Source organism: Periplaneta americana, chromosome 1 (genome assembly GCF_040183065.1).
Source record: "Periplaneta americana isolate PAMFEO1 chromosome 1, P.americana_PAMFEO1_priV1, whole genome shotgun sequence".
NCBI classification, from domain to species: domain Eukaryota; kingdom Metazoa; phylum Arthropoda; class Insecta; order Blattodea; family Blattidae; genus Periplaneta; species Periplaneta americana.
This window is the reverse complement of record NC_091117.1, coordinates 203134294-203160977: the sequence shown is the minus strand read 5'-3', so window position 1 is coordinate 203160977 and position 26684 is coordinate 203134294. Positions and strand designations below refer to the sequence as shown.

General features: G+C 36.1%; 1 protein-coding gene across 1 annotated transcript; it reads left to right on the top strand.

Moving 5' to 3' along the window:
• Positions 1–462: 462 nt before the first annotated feature.
• LOC138695748 (V-type proton ATPase subunit H-like) lies at positions 463–25127 on the top strand. Its single transcript, XM_069819951.1, has 9 exons — positions 463–652; positions 1794–1875; positions 5830–6019; positions 9520–9738; positions 11321–11532; positions 12967–13051; positions 16501–16679; positions 22141–22368; positions 24917–25127. Exons 1-9 carry the CDS (start codon positions 598–600, stop codon positions 25041–25043), a joined length of 1377 nt encoding a protein of 458 aa, XP_069676052.1. The 5' UTR covers positions 463–597; the 3' UTR covers positions 25044–25127.
• Positions 25128–26684: the final 1557 nt, after the last annotated feature.

The window sequence follows — 26684 nt, the reverse complement described above, 5'->3', positions numbered from 1 at the left end:
GTTATATCATTTTCCGAATTAGAAACAGATAACGGCAGAATAGGATTAGGTTCGTTCTAAAGGCGTGGAGGGAAAATAGTAAGAGGAATCATTAAGGTAGTGTGATGAAAAATTTCGGTACAGCCGTAATGCACGGCACTCATGAACACATTTCCAAGCAGCCATACAGTATTTTCTTTCCATGTCTTTGCGTATTGAAATTCCCAATTCAAACGTAATTCCTGTTGAAACTTCCTGCTGTAACTTAAATAAATTAAGGTGAGTGACAATAGTAACAATTCTAAGTCAATTAAACCATGGGCATTAACTATTACACTGAGCAGGTAAAAGGCTAGATATTTTTACTTATAATCTTAGTGTTTTGAGATTCTCTCGACAAATACGCGTTACTTCCTGGCCTCGTAATCTCTCGAAGGTTACGTGCTTATTACAAGACATGGACGAACAAAAGTCATGGATAACAATATATTGTTCTTTATGTATTGAAGAGATTACAAAGGATAGCATAATGCTCCACCTTAAGATATAGTAATGGTAAAATTTAAAGCTTAAATATCCTCCATTTCACATCTTACGGTTCTCATTCTTCGTAACAGAATGAATTTCTTAACATCGGACATTGGAAAAGTCACATTGCCATCGGAATCGCTAGGTAAGTTTCATAATACTAAATTAAGTTATGTGTGAACTTTGTAGACATTCCTTGCAAACTTATTTCGTATTATACGAAATACAAAAAGAAATTATTGGAACGCTACAAAAATTGATTTTGCAATTTTCGCGGAAATACTTGTTTCCAGTATTCCCAATACTGAAAAATTAGTTTTGAGCATGTTTGATCGTCTATAATCTGATATTTATCGTACACTACTGGATTTTGTCAAGAAATACAACAATAACTAGTAAAAATTATTATAATAATTTGATATTAAAAACAATGACGATGGATTCCATCAATGCCAGACTATTCCCTACGTGATTTTTTCTTCATTATAACTGAATAGGTTAGGTTAGGTTAGGTTAGGTTACGTAACGGTGGCTAGGGGCGGGTATGAACGATCCCTTGCACATCGGCCATACTTAGGCCTATTGTGCACCCAGAATTTATGGGTTGAATGAGGATGAGGTGTACCAGCCCATCGGCCGCATGTGACCCTTCATCAGCTCACCCAATGGGAACCCCTTACCCCCTACCGCCAAGGTGACCAAGCAACAAAGAATCCATTCCAACGGCCCTTCCAAGGTGCCGAAGCGCCCTTGGAAGTGCTCTTAAGGAATGAATGCTGGCAGAGATATTGCGGAAGTCTGGGAACCCAGGAAAGGTTGCGGATAGGATGAAATCTAAATTCTTTTTCTACACGGGAGAGGAAGGGAAATGGACCGTGGCAATGAAAACTTCAACTCGGCATTTGCCTTACTAACTGTAAAAAAAAAAAAAAAAAAAAAAAAAAAAAAAAAAAAAAAAAAAAACACACACACACACACAGAAAAATCACAATCAAGTTGATCGCTCTGGGAATCGAACAACGGACCTCCCAAATGCGAGTCCCATGCGGAACGCATGAGCCACCTCGCTGGGTTTATACTGAACGAATTAAAAATTAGGCTTTGAAGTTAGTATTGACGTAAATTTCGTCATTTCTTTTGTAGAAAATTATTTCTACTTTCAGTATAAAAAGTTCATGTTTCAAAGTTTTGTTAAGCTTCCATGAATGCGATACTATCGCAATGAAGTTCACAGTCGAATGTATATTAGTATTTAATACGTGTGATGTTTTCTCTCATTTTGACAGTTCAAATACAAGGAGCAAATACTTTGAATGTCCAATGTTACGAAGTTCGTAATAGCATCATCAAGTGGACACCATACTTAAAGTGAGTTCATCCTGTTAGAAATGTTGATGTGAATAATATTGTTACGCACGCACACGCACACACACACACACACACACACACACACAGTAGAGGAGGCAAGACCTGTCTTGTGATCTTATCATGTGCCTTGTATATACTACCAATAGTAACTGTTATGGAGGGGGAAGATAGGTTTTAGTCTGAGATGAACTTGCGTGTTAGTAGATTTGTATTATACAATAATAACTAAGGAGCGGATTCCTATGTAATTAATTTTTTTTGCGTGTGATAAAACACAATTAACAAAGTTAACAATTCCGAACATGAAGTTTCAAGTTTAAAACCCGAATTTTATTTCACATAAAAACATATATTTTCACCAAAAAAAATTATGTGAATACATAATATGTATTGTTATTTATATTATTATTATTATTATTATTATTATTATTATTATTATTAATAATATTATTTTCAGGAAATATATTATAAACACATCAATCTTGGAGTTTTTTTACTTACACAATTTTTTCACAAGAACTTTTAAATATTTTAAAACTAAATCAATTATACCACTCAGAAGTACGTTTTCTTTTTTAAAAATTCTTGGTTTCTTCGTGTTTCTAAGCGTTGTGTGGTGTATCCATTTTTGTAATAGAATCGCCCCAAGTTCTGAGAGCTGCTAGGCAGCATATCAGTGTTATTAGAGAATAAATTAACGTGGACAAGGAGGAGAGATCTTGTAACACATAATTAGGAATGTTCATTGTTGCTGAAGATGATTTCATTCCACGCTTTGTTTGTCAAACACAACAGATAAGACCTCAGGTATGAACAGTATTTAATTTAAACAAATCTCTCACTCTCGCTCATGTTTATCAAGTAAGGCAATATATCTCGTTGTGATTCCCTGTTATCGGGCTTCGTCAATCGATATCCTTCAAGATATAATGAAAGATGGTTGTTTAAAAACGATTTGGCTTTCCTATTAGCAAAGCTAAGTTTTTGTGTGACACCATAAAAAAATCGAAACATCCAAAAACCTGTTGTCTGAAACAGGGAGGTGCGTGACGTGGAAATTAAACTAGACTCGCTACCAGGTTCAGAAGCACAATTACTAAGGGACAAATTCCAGAATGTGTTTGGGAAAAACAGAGGATATAAAAAAAAATGTGTAAAGTTGCTCAAGTATTGGAGGGTGTGCTGTAGGTGAAATTGACGGTGTTTGTGTTTGTGACATTCCTGTCTTTAAATATGCACGTCTGACGTCCTGTGATTTGGAAAGATCGTTTTCACAGTATAAGTCGTTGTTCAGAGATAATCGGCATGCATTTGTGATGGAGAATTTTAAGATGACCTTTGTTGTTAACTGCAATTCTCGGCCAACTACTAGCACTCAAGTGTGGTTGGTGAGTACCTAGTAACATTTTTTTTTTTCCAGCTAAGTAAAGTATTTTTGTCATATTTAAAAAATGTATATATATATTTTTTTATTTTTAGCAATTATTTTCGTACTTTTTAGGACATAAAAATAAATATATTTACATTTTTTAGCACATAAAAATCCGCTCCCTACTAATAACCATCGGAAGCAAACTCCCTTCCTCCTAGCTCACTCTTTCCCCTTGCGCACAACTCACATGCTAGGTCTGCCTCCTCATCTGTACGTCCGCATCTATGACTCCAAACATGTAAAAAAAAATCTCGCACCACAACACTGATGAGTTAGAAACGTTGAAAATTGCTTGAAACTCATTGAAATAGTATATGAGAAAGTTGTTGTTCTTGTTTTCTAATGACCTCTTGCACTCCAATATTTTTCAAAGATATTAACATGACCAGCCACTGAAGCACAGATTTTGAGGTGTTCCGAATCCATTTCTTGGTTTGAGTTGCACAATGGGCAGTTAGGGGACTGATATATTCCAATTCTATGCAGGTGTTTGGCCAAACAATCATGGCCTGTTGCCAATCTAAATGCAGCTACACACGATTTTCGTGGTAAATCGGGAATTAACTGTGGATTTTGATGCAGAGAGTTCCATTTTTTCCCTTGGGATTGTGTTATCAAATTTTGTTTGTTGAAGTCTAAGTATGTAGATTTAATAAATCTTTTCACAGAGTAATACGTAAATTTAGTAACAGGTCTGTAAGTAGCAGTGCTGCCCTTCTTTGCTAGTGCATCCGCATTCTCGTTTCCCAGGATTCCACAATGGGATGGTATCCATTGGAATACAATTCTTTTATTGAGTGATATTAATTGAGAGAGCATTTTAGTTATTTCTGCTGTTTGAGATGAAGGTGTGTGTTTAGAGACTATTGATAGAATAGCTGCTTTGGAGTTTGAGAATATAACTGCATTTTTAAATTTATTGATGTGGCATAGAAGATTCCTGAGAATTTCACTTATTGCAATGATTTCTCCATCAAAACTTGTTGTTCCATACCCAAGAGATCTATAAAGTGAGAAGAGACAGCACGTAACACCTGCTCCGGCACCTTGTTCTCTGGAGATCAAGGATCCGTCAGTGTATAAATCAAGCCAGTTTTGTGGAGGGTATCTAATATTAATTGTCTTTAAAGACAATTATTTTAGTATTTCAGTGTTTACTTCTGATTTCAGTATTTCTTCTGTTAAATTTAGATTATATTCCATATTTAATAGAGTTAAAGGGTTTGGTTTAATTTGTAAGTTTTCTTTTAAATTCGGGATATTGATTTTCTGTTTTAATTCTTGAACAATGGATATGAAACTTTTTTGAGTTTTCAATCTACAGAGAGGACTGTATGAATGGCAATTGTTTCCTGGTAATCTGATAAGTTTTTCATATTGAATCAGTGCTTTTTCTTCTATTGTCATTTTGATGCTGTTAATATTAGTGAGGAATCTCATAGAATCTATTGGAGTTGTTTTGATTCCACCAGTAATGAGTCTGAGGTATATGAGAAAGTTATTAAAGTTTTTCTTTGTATAGGCTAATTGATTTAAAATAGTCTTGTAACACAATAGGAATTATTTACTTAATAAGATAACAATTATTATGAATGATAAGTACTTTCTTGTGTTAAATATTAACGTACATTATTAACATGTTTCGACCTATTTTCGGTCATCTTCGGAACTGGTCGTTGTTGGTCTTGGCGCCTCTTGTTTCCTGTGTGGGTGCGTTCGTAGTGTAGAGTCAAAGAATGTATGTGTTTTGAAATTGAGTTGTGTGTTGAGAATATCGTTAGGGTGTGTTTTCGTGTGTCTGTATATTTCATATTGTTCTAGTGTGTTGAGTTTCTGGCTTTTTGGTTGGATGTGCAGTATTTCCATGTCTGTGTTGATGTCTCTGTAGGTGTGGTTGGCACGTGTGATGTGTTCTGCGTATCTGGAGGTGTTTTGTAATTTTGTTATGGCTGTGATGTGTTCTTTGTAACGTGTTTGAAATGATCTGCCTGTCTGTCCTATGTAGAAGTTGTTGCAGGTGTTACATTTGAGTTTGTATACCCCTGTGTGGTTGTATTTGTTTGTTTGTGTTGTTTGTGTGTTGAGATGTTTTTGCAGAGTGTTATTTGTTCTGTATGCGATGTTGTAGTTTAATTTCTTGAATGAGGTTGCAATTTTATGTGTGTTTTTGTTTTCGTATGTTAGTGTGATGTATTTTTTGTGTTCTTGTGTTTGTGTTGTATTCTTCTGTATTTTGTGGTTTTGTTTTGTCTTTCGTATTATGTTGTCTATTATGTTGGGGTTGTATCCGTTTTTTTGTGCTATGTATTTGATTGTGTTTAGTTCTTCGTTGTAATCCTGTTGGTTCATTGGTATGTTGAGTAGTCTGTGTACCATTGTTCGGAATGCAGCTTGTTTGTGTTGTGTGGGGTGGTTGGATGCGTTGTGTAATCAAGATGTATAATTATTATGAGTTTCGGATAACAGAACTTCTTTCACACGAATTGAAATTCAAATTCAATGATCCTTTGTGTATGTTGCAGGTCTCAGGTTCTTTCTCCAGATCAGTATACCTTCATAACAGCTATTAATTCTCTGAGCGATGAGGAACGTGATACTCTCATAGATCAAAATAGGCTTGTATTTGCAGACGTAACTCTTAAGCTCCTGCAAGCTGAACTTCACGAAGAAGCTCTTCAATATGTGCTGGTACTAATTTATGACACGCTACAGGTATGACTTCCAAATATTTTACTTCAATATCAATTCCCTAACCTTAAGAATATAGTAGAGCTTCGATTATTATCGTCTCTAATAACAGTTCAGAATTAATACATTTGATCATCTTAAAAATTCTACTAATTGAATCGGAAGATGCAAAAAAAGTGACATGTTACCAAAAAACACAGCAGAGTCCGTATAGGTCAGTTTCTGTCGGATGATTTTCCAATTCACTGTGGGCTAAAGCAAGGAGATGCATTATCACCTTCACTTTTTAACTTTGCTCTAGAGTATGCAATTAGGAAAGTCCAGGAAAACAGAGAGAGTTTGGAAATGAACGGGTTACATCAGCTGCTTGTCTATGCGAATGACGTGAATATGTTAGACGAAAATCCAGGAATTTTACTTGAAACAAGTAAAGAGATAGGTTTGGAAGTAAGTCCTGAAAAGACAAAGTATATGATTATATCTCATGACCAGAATATTGTACGAAATTAAAATATAAATTGGAAATTTATCCTTAGAAGAGGAGCAACAGTAACAAATATAAATGATACTCGGGAGGAAATTAAACGCAGAATAAATATGGGAAATGCCCGTTATTATTCGGTTGAGAAACTTTTGTCATCCAGTCTGCTCTCAAAAACGCTTATGGTTGTGAAACTTGGACTCTCACTTTGAGAGAGTAACAGAGGTTACGGGTGCTTAGGAAAATATTTGGATCTAAGAGGGATGAAGTTACAGGAAAATGGAGAATGGAAAAATTTACATAACGCAGAACTTGTCGCATTGTATTCTTCACCTGATATAATTAGGAACATTAAATCCAGACGTTTGAGATGGGCAGGGCATGCAGCAAGTATGGGCGAATCTAGAAATGCATGTAGAGTATTAGTTGGGAGGCCGGAAGAATAAAGACCTTTGGAGAGGCCGAGACGTAGATGGGAGGATAATATTAAAATGAATTTGAAGGGAGTGGGATATGATAGTAGAGACTGGATTAATTTTGCACAGGATAGGGACCTATGGCGGGCTTATGTGAGGGCGGCGATGAACCTCCGGGTTCCTTAAAAGCCGTAAGTAAGTAAGTACGTTACAAAAAACAAATTTTGCAGGAGACATTAAAAACTTTATAAGTTCCTGCAAATCATGTTCTGTATACATATACCTGTGCCAATCTACATATTTTGGCACAGGTGACTTAATTTTTATGCGTACAACAGGACATGATTTGTAGGAATTAGAAAGTTTTTATTGTCTTCTGTAAAATTTGTTTTTGTAACATGTCACCTTTTTGCATCTTCCGATTCAATTGTCTTTGATGCCTGATCATGCACTAGTACATACCTCCTGAATGATTGACATTCGTAGGCCTATAATTTCGAAGCACCCATCACAGCACGATCAGAAAATGGACGTGTACTTTTCATCCCTAATTGCAGATAAATACTGTAGATTTAAATGATTGGTTGATTGGCAAACTTACTCGTGTTAAATTACATAAGCAACTGTGGCTTACGTCCACACCTGTGGAGTAACGGTCAGCGCGTCTGGCTGCGAAACCAGGTGGCCCGGGTTCGAATCCCGGTCGGGGCAAGTTACCTGGTTGAGGTTTTTTCCGGGGTTTTCCCTCAACCCAATACCAGCAAATGCTGGGTAACTTTCGGTGCTGGACCCCGGACTCATTTCACCGGCATTATCACCTTCATATCATTCAGACGCTAAATAACCTAGATGTTGATACAGCGTCGTAAAAGAACCCAATAAAAAAAATAAATAAAAACTGTGGCTTACAGCTGTTTCGGTGCTTCTTCACACCATCCTCAGAGCCTACTATATCTCGGCGCCATCTCGAACTTCGCTGTCTGTTGTGGAGGTGCGTTTGCGTGTTGAAAAGGATTGAAAAGTGGAGTCAAATAGTGTGTGTGTTCTGAAATTGATCTGTGTGTTGAGAATTTGATCAGGATGTGTTTTAGTGTGTGTGTGTGTGTGTGTGTGTGTGTGTGTGTGTGTGTGTGTGTGTGTGTGTATTTCATATTGTTCTAGTGTGTTGAGTTTTTGGTTTTTGGGTTGTATGTGTAGGATTTCCATGTCTGTATTTATGTGTTCTACAAAGAACACATTAAAGTAATAACCAGAGGACACAATACATCCACATACGCCGAACACATAACTAATGCTAACCACACATACAATAACATAAATACAGACATGGAAATCCTACATATACAACCCAAAAACCAAAAATTCAACACACTAGAACAATATGAAATACACACACACACACACACACACACACACACACACACACTAAAACACACCCTTATCAAATTCTCAACACACAGATCAATTTCAGAACACACACACTATTTGACTCCACTTTTCAACACGAAAACGCAACCCCACAACACGCAGCGAAGTTCGAGATGACGCCGAGAACTATACTTGTTTTTTTGAAAGATCGGACATGACAGTAGCGTTGCTATCGGAAAAACAGCTGAATGTCACATAGCGTTGTAGGCCTGTTGCTATGGTAACAACGGTTGAGTTGCCAAACTTACCGCTCCCACGTAACGAGTGCTTAATAGCTCTCTTGACGACATTTACTGTGCACACAATGTTAGCATTGGTACGTTTCGTGTTTGATTCTCTGTCGATTTTTGTATTGTTTTCTTACCTTCGCGTCAATTGTCAATGAATGTTTTAACGTCAACCATCTTAATTATTGCTAGCTTCCATCAGCTGGCAGCATGGTAGTCCATATTGGCAACATAGCATTGTAGTTCCAAGCTCGGCCGCTTAACTGTCATGTCCCATCTTATAAAAAAAAAAAGAAGAAGTATAGTAGGCTCTGAGGATGGTGTGAAAAAGCACCGAAACAGCTGTAAGCCACAGTTGCTTATGTAATTTAACACGAATAAGTTTGCCAATCAACCAGTCATTTATATTTAAGTGTTAAAAGTAGTGTACGCAAGATTCAAATCAACCAGTCATTTATATTTAAGTGTTAAAAGTAGTGTACGCAAGATTCAAATCAACCAGTCATTTATATTTAAGTGTTAAAAGTAGTGTACGCAAGATTCAAATCAACCAGTCATTTATATTTAAGTGTTAAAAGTAGTGTACACAAGATTAAAATCAACCAGTCATTTATATTTAAGTGTTAAAAGTAGTGTACGCAAGATTCAAATCAACCAGTCATTTATATTTAAGTGTTAAAAGTAGCGTACGCAAGATTCAAATCAACCAGTCATTTATATTTAAGTGTTAAAAGTAGTGTACGCAAGATTCAAATCAACCAGTCATTTATATTTAAGTGTTAAAAGTAGTGTACGCAAGATTCAAATCAACCAGCCATTTATATTTAAGTGTTAAAAGTAGTGTACGCAAGATTCAAATCAACCAGCCATTTATATTTAAGTGTTAAAAGTAGTGTACGCAAGATTCAAGACTGTAGATTTATTTAAGTTGTACTGATAAATTCACCATTTGAAATATGTTATATATTGTAGGCTAATAAGTCGGTAGCGGAGGATTTCTGCGAACTTTCCGAAGGAAATGTGACAGCGGTATTGGAGCCTTTCTTTAATCTTATGACACAAGGGGATAACTTCACTGCACATATGGCGGCCATGATCATTGCTGAAATTACAACGTGGAGTCGGAAATTGATTGACACCGAAATTCTACAGTCCTTCTGTGCATGGATAGAAGAACTACTGGTACAAGAAGTAAGGTACAATTAGGCAAAGTCGCTCGGTTGATAAAGATAATTTCAGTTTACGCCATTTAGAGATTACGAGAAAACTTCATGTGATAGTCTATACAGGGTGTCTACTTCAAGCCGTCCATAAATTGTTTTAGGCATCAAGCACAACGCGACTGGTGCTGACAATTATTTTCGTTGATGAAATTCTCTAATTCCCAGCGCTTCTATTTTAGTTTTAATACTGACTGAAAACAGCGAAAATCTATACTAATAATAAATCTGTAGCCGAAATTTTTCTGGTAGTTTTCGATTTTCCAAAAATAATTGGTCCTAACATATATAATTAACCACCCTGAAACCGAAAATCGCTTTTTTGAAATTTTTGTTTGTAGTCTGTCTGTATGTTTGTTACCTTATCAAGCGATAATGGCTGAACGGATTTCGATGAAAATTGGAATATAAATTAAGTTCGTTGTAACTTAGATTTTAGGCTATATGACATTCAAAATACATTATTTAAAAGGGGGGTTATAAGGGTCCTGAATTAAATAAATCGAAATATCTCGCTTATTATTCATTTTTGTGAAAAATGTTACATAACAAAAGTTTCTTTAAAAATAATTTTCGATAAGTTTTATTCCTGGAAACATTTTGATAGGACTGATATTTAATGAGATAAATGAGTTTTAAAATTAAAATAACTGCCATCTAACGCCGTGTAATGAATTAAAAAACAAATGACTTCGTCTATAAGGGGTCTTGGAGAGCAACAATCGAAAGTTATGAAAGATAGCCTACAGAGAATGTGTCTGTGTTTGTATGAAGTAATATCGGAAGCTAAATTAACCGATTTGTGTAATTAATTAATTAATTAATTTCACCATTGTGTAGTTTCTCTAGATGGACATAATGCTATAATGTTATTACAGTAACTTCTGATATAATATAATATAATATAATATAATATAATATAATATAATATAATATAATATTATATTATATTATATTATATTATATTATATTATATTATATTATATTATATTATATTATATTATATAATTTAAGTTATTTGAAGGGTTCAGAACCATAGTGGGCCAAGCGCCATTTACTGAATACGTAGAAAACAAAGGTTAAAATGAAGTTATTACCATAATTCAATGGAAACCTATAACAAGTAAAATAAAGTATACACATTAAATCTAAATGATGTCAATGTTCATTAAACTATGGTTGCATGTAATAAAAATTAAGAAACATGTTAAAGGAATTGTGATTGCACCAAATGAGTGGTCTGTGGACAAAAATTATCGCATTTTAATTATTTGGATGCAATTTAAATTAAGTAACATATTAAACGATTTATCCTTCTATCAAACACGAATGTTCACTGGATCAAATGTTCTATTTTAATTATGTAAATACTTTATATTTATTTCTAACGGGTGCAGCGGAGCGCACGGGTACGGCTAGTAATAAATAAACATAGACGAATGGACTGATTAATATATTTATTCATATTATGCGATGAGTAGTAGCCTCTCTTCCAGAATGACGACAAATTTCAGGGTTCATTCACTGTGATAGCGGTAGAACTATGATTTCAGCAGTCAGACGAGTATTTGCAGGCAAGAATACGGTGCCTTCAGATCCTGTTGCACAGAGAGGAATACCGCTTGGCCATATATGACAAGGATGGTATAAATATTGTTCTCACACTGCTCCAGAATACCAAGGACTTCCAGGTTCACTATCAGCTTATATTCTGCATTTGGATGTTCACGTTTTCAACCACGTTAGCAGAAAAGGATATTATGCGGTAAGTATTACTGTCTTCAGATTAATTTTCCTTAGCCATATTACGTCATTGCCCAACTAAGGCTATTACTTTTAACTAGAGTATATCTCTTTTTTCAAAGAAGGGACATGACAGTTAAGCGGCCGAGCTTGGAACTACAGCGCTATGTTCCCAATATGGACTATACTAAAAGCCAGGTTATGAACCAACTAAACCGGAAGCAACGTTCTGTTGCTCGCTTTATGAGCTCTGTTGCCACATAGTGGCGCGAGATTCAAAGAGTGTTCAGCGTTTGTCACCGATATGTTTAAAATAACTACTGTATATAGTTCTCGATAACACTATCAAAAATATTAGTAATTAAAATTACTGTTTTTAAGAAGGCACGAGCTAATGACGCTGGTACGAAATGCGACTCGTAATGCACGTGGTACTCCAAAGGAACTGGGAAGTTTGGCTACACTGTCTCCGTGATTCCGTTGCCAGATTTTCGTTAGCAGACGACATTTTCACGTGAGGTCCAATGAAAAGCTCCGTTCTCCTTCCCCCCTCCATCCACCACACTCAACGTGTCATCGCTGCACAGGCTACCCCTCTAACCCGCACTTTTCTCTCGCCCTGCCAACTACTTCCTGTTTAGTCGGTTCATAACCTGGCTTTTAGTATACCACCTGTGAGCTGATGGAAGAAAGCAATTGACGTTACATGGCTGACGTTAAAACATTCATTGACAATTGACGTTGAGGTAGAAAAACAATACAAAAATCGACAGAGAATCAAAGACGAAACGTACCAATGCTAACATTGTGTGCCAATAAATGTCGCCAAGAGAGCTATTAAGCATTCGCCACGTGGGAACTGTAAGTTTGGCAACTCAACCGTTGTTACCATAGCAACAGGCCTACCATGCTATGTGACATTCAGTTGTTTTTTTTTTTTTTCGATCGCAACACTACTGTCATGTCTTGATCATGTGCCATCTTTCAAAAACAGGTAGGTATAATGACGGCACTTGAGTCATTCATCAAAGCGTCCTCATCTTGTGGAAGATGCGCCGGAGCTACAAGTTCTTTAAGCTGTAATGAAGACGTGGCCCATTTTTTAAGTTAAAAGTTGGTGATTAAGTATCAGGTTACTTAGGACGCTTGACTTGTAAAGAAACTTTAGTGTGTCATATGGGTGGTTGGGTAATTACTATTGTTGCTTGACTGATGTCTACTAGTAGCAAAGTGGCAGTGTTAAGAATCTAGTTCCCCATGGTTCAGATTATAGTCGCAATAATGTCAGGTAATCCCATGGCGAATCCTAGGGGCTCATCTCGTCAAATAATGCTGTATCTCGCTATCATCAATTTTATTCTCTCTACATAACCTCGTAGTTAGTATAACTTAAACGGAAAAAAAAAAAAAACATTCAAGTGATTATCTTAATGCTGATATGTTTCTTCGTTTGCAGCTCAACTGTCATTCCACTGCTATGCAATTTCATTAAAGATTCCTCTAGAGAAAAAGTTGTCAGAATTACGCTCGCAGTTTTCAGAGTAAGTTGGACTATTTTTATTATCATCGTTCTTAAAGCGACTAAACTGCATCTCATTGTAAATACACAGGAAAGGAAGAGGTGATTATTATTATTATTATTATTATTATTATTATTATTATTATTATTATTATTATTATTATTATGTATGTATGTTATGTGTCATCAATTTATTATATTTTCATTTCATAAAAGTTAAAAAGAAAGTATTGTAATACTACAAAAAATCGACTTCGAAATTTTTATGCAAGTACATAGTGTCAGTAACATTGATTGCGATAAACTAGTGTTCGGTATTCCGTCTCTTTCTCTCGATAGGTCTTACTTTCTCAACTGTACAAAAGTTATACGGAGTTGAAAAAAAATGAATATTTGGAATATGTTTTCAAAAACTACGATTTTCAGTTAGAAAGGAGTGTGCCAAGATGTCTGCCTTTACACTACGTATTTATTTTATATTTTTTGGGATCTTCGAGGCTCAAAAAGTACAAAATACAAAACCATTATTTTTATGAATTACAAAAACCTGTTAATGCCTTATAAAATGGATATGAACCATTGAAATATAACAACAATAAAAGGCACAGAATTTAAAACCATTAAAGAGAATTCAACAATGTTCTAATTCTATCACGCATCGGTGTCAGTTCACTGAAAGTGTTCAGACTGGCATCCGTTTACCGCCAAACATTGCATAAGACTGTCTTGTTGACTGTTCAATATTTTCAGCAGTACTGTTCAAATGAAATGTATCTCATCTCTAATTATTCAATTTAACCCTTTCTGACCTTATGGATGCACAAGGTCATAGAGACCTCATGGAGAAGGTGTATCTGATGTGCGTGTTTTCGACCGGGAGCCGGGCTGAACATAGTGTTCTATAAGAACAAACTGTAAACAACCACAATACTATTAAATTAATTAATTTAGAACTGTAGTAGGCCTAAGTTATCTCTGGGACTTAGAGACTTCCCTTGTATGCATAGCATGCAAGACTAATGGCGGTTTTTCCAAGTATCGTTAGAAAATTTAACGACTGTTAAACTCTAAACAGATTGTTACTTACTTACTGGCTTTTACGGAACCCGGAGGTTCATTGCCGCCCTCACATAAGCCCCCCATTGCTCCCTATCCTGAGCAAGATTAATCCAGTCTCTACCATCATATCTTACCTCCCTCAAATCCATTTTAATATTATCTTCCCATCTACGTCTCGGCCTCCCTAAAGGTCTTTTGCCCTCCGGCCTCCCAACTAACACTCTATATGCATTTCTGGATTCGCTCATACGTGCTACATGCCCTGCCCATCTCAAACGTCTGGATTTTATGGTCCTAATTATGTCAGGTGAAGTATACAATGCGTGCAGCTCTGTGTTGTGTAACTTTCTCCATTCTCCTGTAACTTCATCCCTCTTAGCCCCAAATATTTTCCTAAGAACCTTATTCTCAAACACCCTTAATCTCTGTTCATCTCTCAAAGTGAGAGTCCAAGTTTCACAACCATACAGAACAACCGGTAATATAACTGTTTTATAAATTCTTTCAGATTTTTTGACAGAAGACTAGATGACAAAAGCTTCTCAACCGAATAATAACACGCATTTCCCATATTTATTCTGCGTTTAATTTCCTCCCGAGTGTCATTTATATTTGTTACTGTTGCTCCAAGATATTTGAATTTTTTCACCTCTTCGAAGGATAAATCTCCAACTTTTATAGTTCCATTTCGTACAATATTCTGATCACGAGACATAATCATATACTTAGTCTTTTCGGGATTTACTTCCAACCCTACCTCTTTACTTGCTTCAAGTAGAATTTCCGCGTTTTCCCTAATCGTTTGTGGATTTTCTCCTAACATATTCACGTCATCCGCATAGACAAGAAGCTGATGTAACCCGTTCAATTCCAAACCCTCTCTGTTATCCTGAACTTTCCTAATGGCATATTCTAGAGCGAAGTTAAAAAGTGAAGGTGATAGTGCATCTCTCTGTTTTAGCCCGCAGTGAATTAGAAAAGCATCAGATAGAAACTGGCCTATACGGACTCTGCTGTAAGTTTCACTAAGACACATTTTAATTAATCGAACTAGTTTCTTAGGAATACCAAATTCAATAAGAATATTATATAAAATTTCTCTCTTAACCGAGTCATATACCTTTTTGAAATCTATGAATAACTGATGTACTGTACCCTTATACTCCCATTTTTTCTCCAATATCTGTCGGATACAAAAAATCTGATCAATTGTCGATCTATTACGCCTGAAACCACACTGATGATCCCCAATAATTTCATCTACATATGGAGTTAATCTTCTCGACAAAATTTTGTACGACGTCAACAAAAGTGATATTCCTCGAAAGTTACTACAGTTAGTCTTGTCCCCCTTCTTAAAAATAGGTACGATTATGGACTCCTTCCACTGTTCTGGTACAATTTCCTTGTCCCAAATTGCAAGTACAAGTTTATAAATTTCTCTAGATAATACGCTTCCACCTTCTTGTATTAATTCTGCTGGAATTTGATCAATACCTGGTGACTTGTACTTTTTCAGATTTTCTATCGCAATTTCGACTTCAGAAACTGTGGGTTCCGGTATAAATACTAAACAGATTGTTACTTAATAAAATTGTATGTTTTCAACACCAGTTTGGTTTAACAGATTGTTTACAGTTTGTTAATTTTAAATGTAGGATTTCGGGCAGTTAACTTGTTTAACAGTTAATTAAATATGGCCAATGTCTCCACAGCTGTTCGAACAGAAGTTGCGAAATTAATATTTTGTGTCTCTCTGTAGGGAATGTTTAGCATATGACTGGTAATATAACATTTAAAAATACTTTGGACTGTTTAAATACATCAGTGTTATTTTATTTCTTTCGTATTTCGTATCCATAATAGCAATGAGGAAATATAACCTTACTTTGTAATTATTATTCAGCATGTCACCTACAACTTTCATTTGTCAACTGTTTGTTTATGGAGCGTGGCCTACTATAACAGGTTGTCATTTTATGCAAGTTTCATGACTCACTCTATAATATAGAATTTAAAGATTAATTTTAGCCAATCAAAAATTGTCTTACATGTGTAGAATCATTACCAACTGCTGTTGAGTAGTTAAAATAGTGCTAACAGACGTTATAGTTAAGTGTTGGTTATCTTAAACAAAATTATGTTGAACAAATGGAAAATATATTAACAAAGCGTTAAAAATAAACAGACTGTTAATTTAACATTCGTTAAGCAAAATTAAACATTACTTGGACAAACTGGCCATAAGCTGTTAAGTTTCTGAAATTCTGAACAAAACTTAATCATAACACAGATCAGTATAAAAGACTTGAGAGGTTTTGGATATATCTTATTTCCTTTAATGTAAATGTTTTGTCAGGAGTCTATTTTGCACAATACTATACAAACGTAACTCATAATTACTTTTTCTAGAATTTGATTGAAAAACCAGAGAATCCGGCTGTCACCCAGGTTCACGTTCTCCAAATGAAGCAATCCAAGATGTCCAAATATCTTAAACTGCTGGAACAGAACAACTATGAAGATGAGGATATTCTGGAAGACATTGACTTCCTCAACAAGAACCTTGATTCAGATGAAGTAAATATGAGGTCAGTTCCTCCTAAAAGGTTACATGTATGTACAACGCAACAATGAAACTGAAATTTCTGTGGCTTATAAAAATTAGGTAGGCCACCGGCGTAGCTCAGTCGGCTAAGGCGCTTGCCCGCCGATCCAGAGTTACGCTCGGGCGCGCTTTCGAATCTCGCTTGGGCTAATTATTTCTTTGGTTTTTTTTTTTCGAGGATTTTCTCAATCGTCAGGCGAATGTCAGGTAACCTGTGGCGAATCCTCGGTCTCACTTCGCCAAATACTATCTCGCTATCACTAAATGACCTAGTAGTTGATAAAGCGACGTTAAATAACAAACTGAAAAAATTAGATGTCATATAGGATGACAATGAACTTGAAATTTAAGACGTTAAAAGATATGCATATGCCAAATTTCTTAATGATTTAGATAAAGTTACCAGAGGAGCATGCAAAGAGCTTATTGGTCTTCCTCATGACTGCCCAGTCGGAATGCTTTACTCCCCTAAAAAATATCGTGGTCTTTCGTTAATGAAAGCATATTGGGAAGCTTATGTACAACACATAAATATCTGTAATACTCTTCTTCGTGTTGATGACTCCCATCTCCACAATGTTAGGGACCTTGCAAGTGAAAAAGTTGTTGTTGTTTTCTAATGCCAGGCGCTTGACAATAAAGTCATTTGACCTCTTGCACTCCAATATTTTTCAAAGATATTATCATGACCAGCCACTGAAGCACAGATTTTGAGGTGTTCCAAATCCATTTCTTGGTTTGAGTTGCACAATGGGCAGTTACGGGACTGATATATTCCAATTCTATGCAGGTGTTTGGCCAAACAATCATGGCCTGTTGCCAATCTAAATGCAGCTACACACGATTTTCGTGGTAAATCGGGAATTAACTGTGGATTTTGATGCAGAGAGTTCCATTTTTTTCCTTGGGATTGAGTTATCAAATTTTGTTTGTTGAAGTCTAAGTATGTAGATTTAATAAATCTCTTCACAGAGTAATACGTAGATTTAGTAACAGGTCTGTAAGTAGCAGTGCTGCCCTTCTTTGCTAAAGCATCTGCATTCTCGTTTCCCAGGATTCCACAATGGGATGGTATCCATTGGAATACAATTCTTTTATTTAGTGATAATAATTGAGAAAGCATTTTAGTTATTTCTGCTGTTTGAGATGAAGGTGTGTGTTTAGAGACGATTGATAGAATAGCTGCTTTGGAGTCTGACAATATAACTGCATTCCTAAATTTATTGATGTGGCATAGAAGATTCCTGAGACTTTCACTTATCGCAATGATTTCTCCATCAAAACTTGTTGTTTCATATCCAAGAGATCTATAAAGTGAGAAGAGACAGCACGTAACACCTGCACCGGCACCTTGTTCTCTGGAGATCAAGGATCCGTCGGTGTAAAAATGAAGCCAGTTTTGTGGAGGGTACCTAATATTAATTGTCTCTAAAGACAATTGTTTCAGTATTTCAGTGTTTACTTCTGATTTTCAGTATTTCTTCTGTTAAATTTAGATTATATTCTATATTTAATAGAGTTAAAGGGTTTGGTTTAATTTGTAAGTTTTCTTTTAAATTCTGGATATTGATATTCTGTTTTAATTCTTGAACAATGGATATGAAACTTTTTTGAGTTTTCAATCTGTGAAAATATTTGGTAGTTACTTTTGCTTAAATTGAGTGTCATCAAATTTGATGTATTCCATTCACGTAGTTGATTTAGAGCTTTAAGAGCAGAATTTTGACTTTTGCCTCTATGTCTGTAAGATCCGGAAGTCCACAAAAGTAAGTGAAAAAGTTTCTGCTCTGTCAAAATTGAATATCACAGCTATTGATGCTATCAACTGGTCAGCTCGTTAAATTCGTAAACACTTAAGAAATGACGCATTCCAAACTTGGACAAACCATACCTTGCGTGGTAAAGGGGTTATTGTTTATAGTGATCTCCCCAAGGCTAACTCATGGGTAAGCAATCGAAAGGCCCTATCTTCCTTAGAATGGACCAATGATTTAAAAATATCAAGCAATATTTCGGCGGTTCGCGCAATACAGGGCAGAACTCTAAGCACAACCCGCTGCCGTCATCCAGACTGTAGCGAGGTTGAAACACTTGGACACGTGCTTGGACAATGCCCCAAAGGCGAGCTGTTGATCAATGCTAAACATCATCGTGTACGACATGCTTTGGCGATATCGTTAAAAACTTTAAATTGGGAGATTCATGAGGAAGTACATTGTGTATCATCAGATGGTTCTTTTAGACGGGCAGACATTATTGCTATCAACGGACGCTTAAAACGGGCTCTTGTTCTTGACCCTACTATCCGTTTCGAAAGGAACCTAAATCAGGCCACCGAAGTTGATATTGAGAAGAAGTCCATATATGAACCTTGTCTGCCTTATCTTTCTCAAAAGTACAACGTCCCTCTTAAACAATGGTCCGTCATTGGTTTGCTGTTTGGCAGTAGAGGTTCAATCACAAAATTCACGTGGAATTATCTTAAGGAACTTCACATTCCTTTTGATTATGTAATGTCTATTCTTATAAATATTATCAAGGATTCTCTTCAAATATTACATCATCATCTCTATTTCAATTATCAACTTATATTTGCCTTAAACAATTAACTTTCTTTTTTCTTTAATGTATCACATCACATTATATTGTACATGTTTATTGTATTCAGGACCCTTGTGGTCACTCAAATTCTTTGAGCTGATGTATATAATTTCGAAATTTATTATCACATAAGCTGTATATACGCATGCATTCATGCATACATACATACATGCATTCATGCATGCATGCTACATACATACGAATTAGAGATGAACAGAACTAACTGCCGCTCTCGCTCGCTGTGTTCGTTACATTTGTCTTTCGAGTCTCGTCTCGTAACTCTCGTGCGCTTCGAGTCTTGCTCATCATTCTACAAATAGCATTTGGTCGACGTGGAAAAATTTCGTCACTTTGAAGAGATGTTTAATTGAGACAAAAAGACAAAACAAGACAGTAAAATAGTTATCAAAATGTTCTGATTCTATTATCAGATATTACCTATGGTTACATAAATAAAAAAAAAAACAAATCTCAAATAAATTTGCATTTCTATGAAACATAAAACTTAACGTTAAATAAAGCGTTAACATACTTTTTCACTTGAGATTGTACACTTGATCTCAAAGATACGAAAAAAAAAATCCTAGCCTTTTAATAAGGGGCTAGTAATTAAATAAAGATTGGGGAACGGATTATTATACACTGAAAGGTAGAGATGATACTTCAGATAGGCTACTTGATTGCTTATACATATGAGCCGTTCAGAGCAAAAGTGGTGTAAGTCAAAATTGGGTAATTAATTAGGTTTAAAGTAAAAATTATGTAAAGTACAGCGCAAAGTAGCAATTAATATGGCCTTCTTGCTATCCACTGACTACTAATAGTTCAAATAAATTGAATATTAATTGCTACTTTACGCTGCATTTTACAGAATGTTTACTTTAACCCTCATTATCCATTTTTGACTTACACCACTTCTCCTCTGAACGGCTCATATATAACAGTTGCCAAAACAGATAAAAGTCCAATCTGGTATAAACAACTGTGACGATTCAAGGCAGCTTGACGTTCGAGAGTTGACCACTCTCGATGTCTTGAACTTTCGCTTGATTCACTCACAAGCAATTTTTACATCAATGACGTAGGCAATATTGTCGTGCGGGTTTTCGGCTTTGCGGGTGCTCTTAGTCTTGCTTTCTCGCTCATTGTTCAACTCTAATACGAATGCACTCACGTATAGATGCAGTAACATAATTTTCAGTGAATATTAGGCCTAGTTATGGCTGAACGAGTGGGGTTGTGTACTCGAAACCTGGATAAAGAGCGAACCTTACTGTAGTCAGCTATGGGAGTTGGGAATACTCCAGATCGCTGTTCCGGAAGAAAGATGACGCAACTGTAGAATTGAAGAGAATATTAAAACATTCTTATCTGACCATTACTATTTAAAAGTAATAAAAAAACTATAACATTTTGCTTCATTTCGATTGGCATTTTTTTTTTTTCACATATTTATTAATATTTATACACACAGTGGGCCAAAAAAAAGGCACAAAATTTTAATGGTTATATTCCAGTAGCTAATGATTTCACTTGAAAGTTTATTTTACAGGCAAATTTTACAGTCCTTGCAGACCGGTACCGTAATATTTAACTTTTTTCCATTTATTAAACATTATTTTTTATTTTTTGTAAGGCAGTGTAAAATCGATCGTTTATGCCGAACTAAGCATTATGGTCTTACGAGTTCAGCAGGCCAAGCCGTTTGTTGTGCTATCATCATTTGTTTTCTTCCGTTCTGAGTTTCCATTTTGTGAATAATGGGTCACTTAACGAACGAAGACAAGATTTTCATTAAACATTTGCACCAATACGATAATTTATCTGCCCGTCAGCGAGAATAGTCTGTTTCAAGTGTACAACGATTGATTAGCAAGATACGGACATGATATCCCTCCTGAGAGATTATTGCGTGAAAGATCTTTCTCAGATTCTCTGATGGTTTTCACTGAAGCTTCAAACGAGATCTTAATCTTAATGGACTATTTTGTATGGAGTCAACTATAAAACAAGAATTCGTAATTATTGAACATTTACGACAACGCCTTCTTGAATGTTGGGACCGGCTTGATCAAAGACAGATATCCAGTGCTATTGGACAATGGAGAAGACGCCTAAAAATGATTGTGTGGGCAAATGGCGGCCACATAGAGCATCATTTTTTATTATTTGTAAGATCATTAATTATTATTAATTTTACCAACATTCAGTTTCTGCATTTTGAAGTAATAAATTGTCTTCAAAAGCCAAATTTTTCGTATCATTGTGTATTGACCTCCATAAGATTTTAATTGAGCCTCAAAAACATAATAAAAAGTCCCCCTCATCTTTAAAGTCTACTCTTTCGAACATTATAAGTTAATATTATGTATTTCCGAAAATAGAGTATTTCTGATTTTGTGCTTTTTTGGTCCACTGTGTATGTATCTATATGCAAATAAGATCCTGTCTTTCCTTGTCTTGAAAAACATTCTACGTTGCACTCACATCGTTGTTCCTCCAGAACAGCGATATGGGGTTGAGAGCAGACGTTTTCTCAGATGGACGTAGTACTAGGTCACGCTCTACCCCTTCAGAATAAAAATTATACATGCATATCTGTTTCTGCCGCATTAGTTCATTGCCAGTGCATCCTAACATTGTTTTGTGGATCATAAGGAAGGGAGAGATTATGTTCAATGGCAATGGAGCGGGAGTATCGTGATAAATTCTCCCTTAACAAGTTCTTTATCTACTATAAATTACACTTGATGAGAGTTCGGATTATGTTGCGCCTTAAGCAGAACATTTATACCAGGTTGTCTCTTGCAATGTACAATCATCTTCAATGCTCTATGTTACAGCTCGTTTGCCATATACGCCCAAGAATTGTGCTGTGGTCAGCTGAAGCCTTCAACCGCGCGCAAGTCAAGTTCATTTTGGACCCGAAATATGGCCAGGCTCAACGAGAACAACTATTGCCTTGTACGACATTTAGTCCACATTATAAAAACTAGTTCAGACCCAGAAGTTATTAGTTTGGCGTGCCATGACATCGGGCAATATGTGGAAAACTATCCGCAAGGGAAAAGGTGAGCATGTTTGACATTGGATCATCCCAAAATACTGAGCACGGGCACCCGCGGGGAGCAATAGGGACAAACTCCCCTACCGAAAAGTGGGTTTAGGGACTTTCTTCACAGTTAAGGTCGTCAACATAACTTGTCATGGATAACTCGTCATATGTTGTGGCAATATACATGGCACAGGTCGTAACTCGTCGCATGCTTCTATTCGTCACACATGCCTATGTGTCATTCATTACTGTAGTAAATGAAGCCAGGCAGACAAACTGTTACGAAAATTTTATAACCCATCCCTTGTATCCCTTATGAGGTCCAGACCTGTCTTCGGACACTTTAAGTATGTATGTATGTATGTATGTATGTATGTATGTATGTGTAGACCCTATGTATGTATGTATGTATGTAGACTGTATGTATTTATGTATGTATGCATGTAGACTGTATGTATGTATGTATGTACCTATGTATGTATATATATATATATATATATATATGTAGGTATGTATTATGTATGTATGTATGTAGACTGTATGTATGTATGTACCTATGTATGTATATATGTAGGTATGTATGTATGTAGACTGTATGTATGTATGTATGTATGTATGTATGTATGTATGTATGTATGTATGTGTAGACCCTATGTATGTATGTATGTATATATGTATGTAGACTGTATGTATGTTGTATGTACCTATGTATGTATGTATATATGTAGGTATGTATGTATTTATTATATTCGGTTATTTTACGACGCTGTATCAACATCTAGGTTATTTAGCGTCTGAATGATATGAAGGTGATAATGCCGGTGAAATGAGTCCGGAGTCCAGCACCGAAAGTTACCCAGCATTTGCTCGTATTGGGTTGAGGGAAAACCCCGGAAAAAACCTCAAACAGGTAACTTGCCCCAACCAGGATTCGAACCCGGGCCATTTGGTTTCGCGGCCAGACGCGCTGACGTGGACGTATGTATGTATGTATGTATGTATGTATGCGTGTAATAGAGCAATATTATATAATTTTATTGACTAACTTTATGATATCTTTACTGTGTTAACTTTTGAAATTTACCTGGCTGACTAGTTTCGAAGTGATATCATTCATTGTTCGAAGCGTTATCTTCTGGTTTCCTGCTGTGATGAGGTGTGTTCATGATTGTGTCTAAAAGTGTGTGTGTTTTGAAATTCAGTTGAGTGTTCAGGATGTGATGTGAGTCTGTTTTTGTACGTTTATAAATTTAATATTTTTCTGGGGTGTTAATTTTCTGGTTTTTGCAGTTGGATGTGTAGTATTTTGATGTCAGTGTCTATGTTGCTGTAGTTGTGATTGGAGTTTGTGATGTGTTCTGCGTAGGATGAATTGTTGTGTTGTTTGATTATGGCTGTGATATGTTCCTTGTAACGTGTTTGAAATTATCTTCCAGTCTATCCAATGTAGAAATTGTTGCAACTATTGCATGATAACACAGTAAAGATATACTTACTTACTTACTTACTTACTTACTTACTTACTTACTTACTTACTTACTTACTGGCTTTTAAGGAACCCGGAGGTTCATTACTGCCCTCACATAAGCCCTCCATTGCTCCCTATCCTGAGCAAGATTAATCCAGTCTCTACCATCATATCCCACCTTCCTCAAATCCATTTTAATATTATCTTCCCATCTACGTCTTGGCCTCCACAAAGGTCTTTTTCCCGCAGGCCTCCCAACTAACACTCTATATGCATTTTTGGATTCGCCCATACGTGCTACATGCCCTGCCCATCTCAAACGTCTGGATTTAATGTTCCTAATTATGTCAGGTGAAGAATACAATGCGTCCAGCTCTGCGTTGTGTAACTTTCTCTATTCTCCTGTAACTTCATCCCTCTTAGCCCCAAATATTTTCCTAAGAACCTTATTCTCAAATACCCTTAATCTCAGTTCCTCTCTCAAAGTGAGAGTCCAAGTTTCACAGCCATACAGAACAACCGGTAATATAACTGTTTTATAAATTCTAACTTTCAGATTTTTTGACAGCAGACTAGATGACAAAAGCTTCTCAACCGAATAATAACAGGCATTTCCCATATTTATTACACAGTAAAGATATCATAAAGTTATTTGTAATTATAAGTCTTAAAAGAGTGTATCGAACAATGAATAATAATTTTATTCTTTCTTCCCCCCCCCCTTTTGACTCTTTATGATGGGCGATGGCTAAGGAAGAACTTTAGATTTCACTTGATTTTAACAGAAATTAGTTTTTCTTCGTTTTTGCAGTCAGAGATTGAATTGAAGAATTACGTAAAAATTGATTGATAAGAAATGCCCAACGTTTCGGAGCTATGTGTGGACTCTATTACAAAGAAAGACGGGAAAGGGAAACTTTTCTATTGAATATGTTAGCAAGAGCTCTTATGCAGCATTCAACATACAGTTTCCTCCATTTCTATACGCAGATCCGAAGCTTTGCATATTTCTGCATCTATGACGGGGTGCAAAAACTCAAACACTGTCATCACGTTGAACGCCATAAAAATAAAAATCTCATTTCTGTGTTTGTAGAGTACTGAATGAATTGGGTGTCAAGGAGCCCATCATGAGGCATCTCGAGCATGGAGACAAGCGAGTGCGCTACGAGGCACTGCGAGCGATACAGAAGATCCTGCTCACAAATTTGAATGCAAATTAATTTTCTGCCAGCCACGGCGAGTTCCTAGACACATCACCACCTTGCCCACATATAATTCGAAATTTTAGTAATGTGTCATAAATGTACCTGTTATCTTCAATATATTATATCAAAATCCATTGTATATTATGATGTTCGTAACTGTAATGTAAAGCTGTTAAGAAGTTATACGTAAGTATGTGTTTACGAAAATACCAAATCTTCACGATAGCATTCAGCCGTGGCGAGAACGTGACTCGCGAGACATTGTGGCTCGCAGTGATAGCTGCTTCTAACGTCCGCCAACCCCCACCCTCTCACTCACTGGAGGCAAACTCCGTTCCATTTGTATTTGTCTGTGACCTGCGAGTGGCATATGTCTCTCTCGAAACCATGTACGAAAGTTCCAAGTAGGATGAGAGGACGCATTTTTTTGCTGCCAATATGATGAGAATATTAAATGTATGATTTGTTCACAAGTATTACGAGGAAAACGGTTGTATAACATAAAACGGCATTATACTACATGTCACTGATGAAACATTAAAAGGTTAAGTGTCATCATCATCATCATCATCATCATCATCATCATCATCTCTGTACGTCGACCCTTTTTCAGCAGATGTACGAATAACGCGGTTAGCTCTTCAATTTGAAGTCACTGATTTACTATGTGATGTCAAATGAAAGCTAGATGTAAGGACTTGACAATTGTTGAACTTTCAAATCTTTGCCAAAAAATAAATATCCGAAGCTTCATTCTTTCGCTTGCTCTGCTGAAGCCATGTTCGCTACAACTTACGTTTGTGAAAAATTATTTTCAACAATGAAAATAGTAAAAACCAAATTTAGATCACGACTGACAGACAAATACCTTCGTGATCATCTACGACTGGCAGTAAGTGACATAATTCCTGATTTTGAAACTTTGTCGCAGAGACATTCTGAAGACAGTTAATTCTGAAGACAGTTTGTGATAGTGTTCATTTCTTTCTTCGTTACACGTACTAAACATTAGTTTGTAGCCTTGTACTGTATAAAATTATATTTAAGTGCTTGACGTAAGGAAAATGAAAATCCGTTAATAAGTCAGACAGTTGCTTCACTTCCCCTTCGGGTGTCCGCCTCCCTCCATAGGTGCTATGCACGTTGCAGGTTACACAGTGGCTCGGCGCACGATTACATTTTCGCCACATAGCTAAAGGAACATGAGACGGCGGAAATCCGTTAATATATGGATTACACATCACACAACTATTCCCCACTGTAACAGATCAAAGATTCTTATTGAAGAATGGAGATCCAGAATCAGTCGCTGAATTCTGGCAGATCGACAAGGAGATTGGTCGATGTTGAGGGGATAAAGAAGTAAAGAAGAGGGAAAACAACTACCTTTCTGATGAAAAGGGAGCTGGTGGCAAGCCCCATGGAGTGAAAAGGGAAGAAGACACAATTGCAGAAAGTGTCGAGCTACACGACACGAAGAGGTTTCACTCAGCAGTTGAGGATTGGCCAATGTCGTCTGCCAAATTTTATCATTTTATCATTATTTCGCGCTAAAAATATAGGGTTTCAAGAATGAAAATTTTATCTCAATACCTAAATTATAAATTATCGATTGCGTTATTACGAAATCTTGTCAGATAAGACAATTACACTGCA

Excerpts from the sequence above, each read along its gene's own strand:
- LOC138695748 (XM_069819951.1), top strand. The coding sequence starts at position 598 with ATGAATTTCTTAACATCGGACATTGGAAAAGTCACATTGCCATCGGAA. Across the intron at positions 653-1,793 it reads ATTGCCATCGGAATCGCTAG|TTCAAATACAAGGAGCAAAT; the intron begins GTAAGTTTCATA and ends TCATTTTGACAG. Across the intron at positions 6,020-9,519 it reads TAATTTATGACACGCTACAG|GCTAATAAGTCGGTAGCGGA; the intron begins GTATGACTTCCA and ends TATATATTGTAG.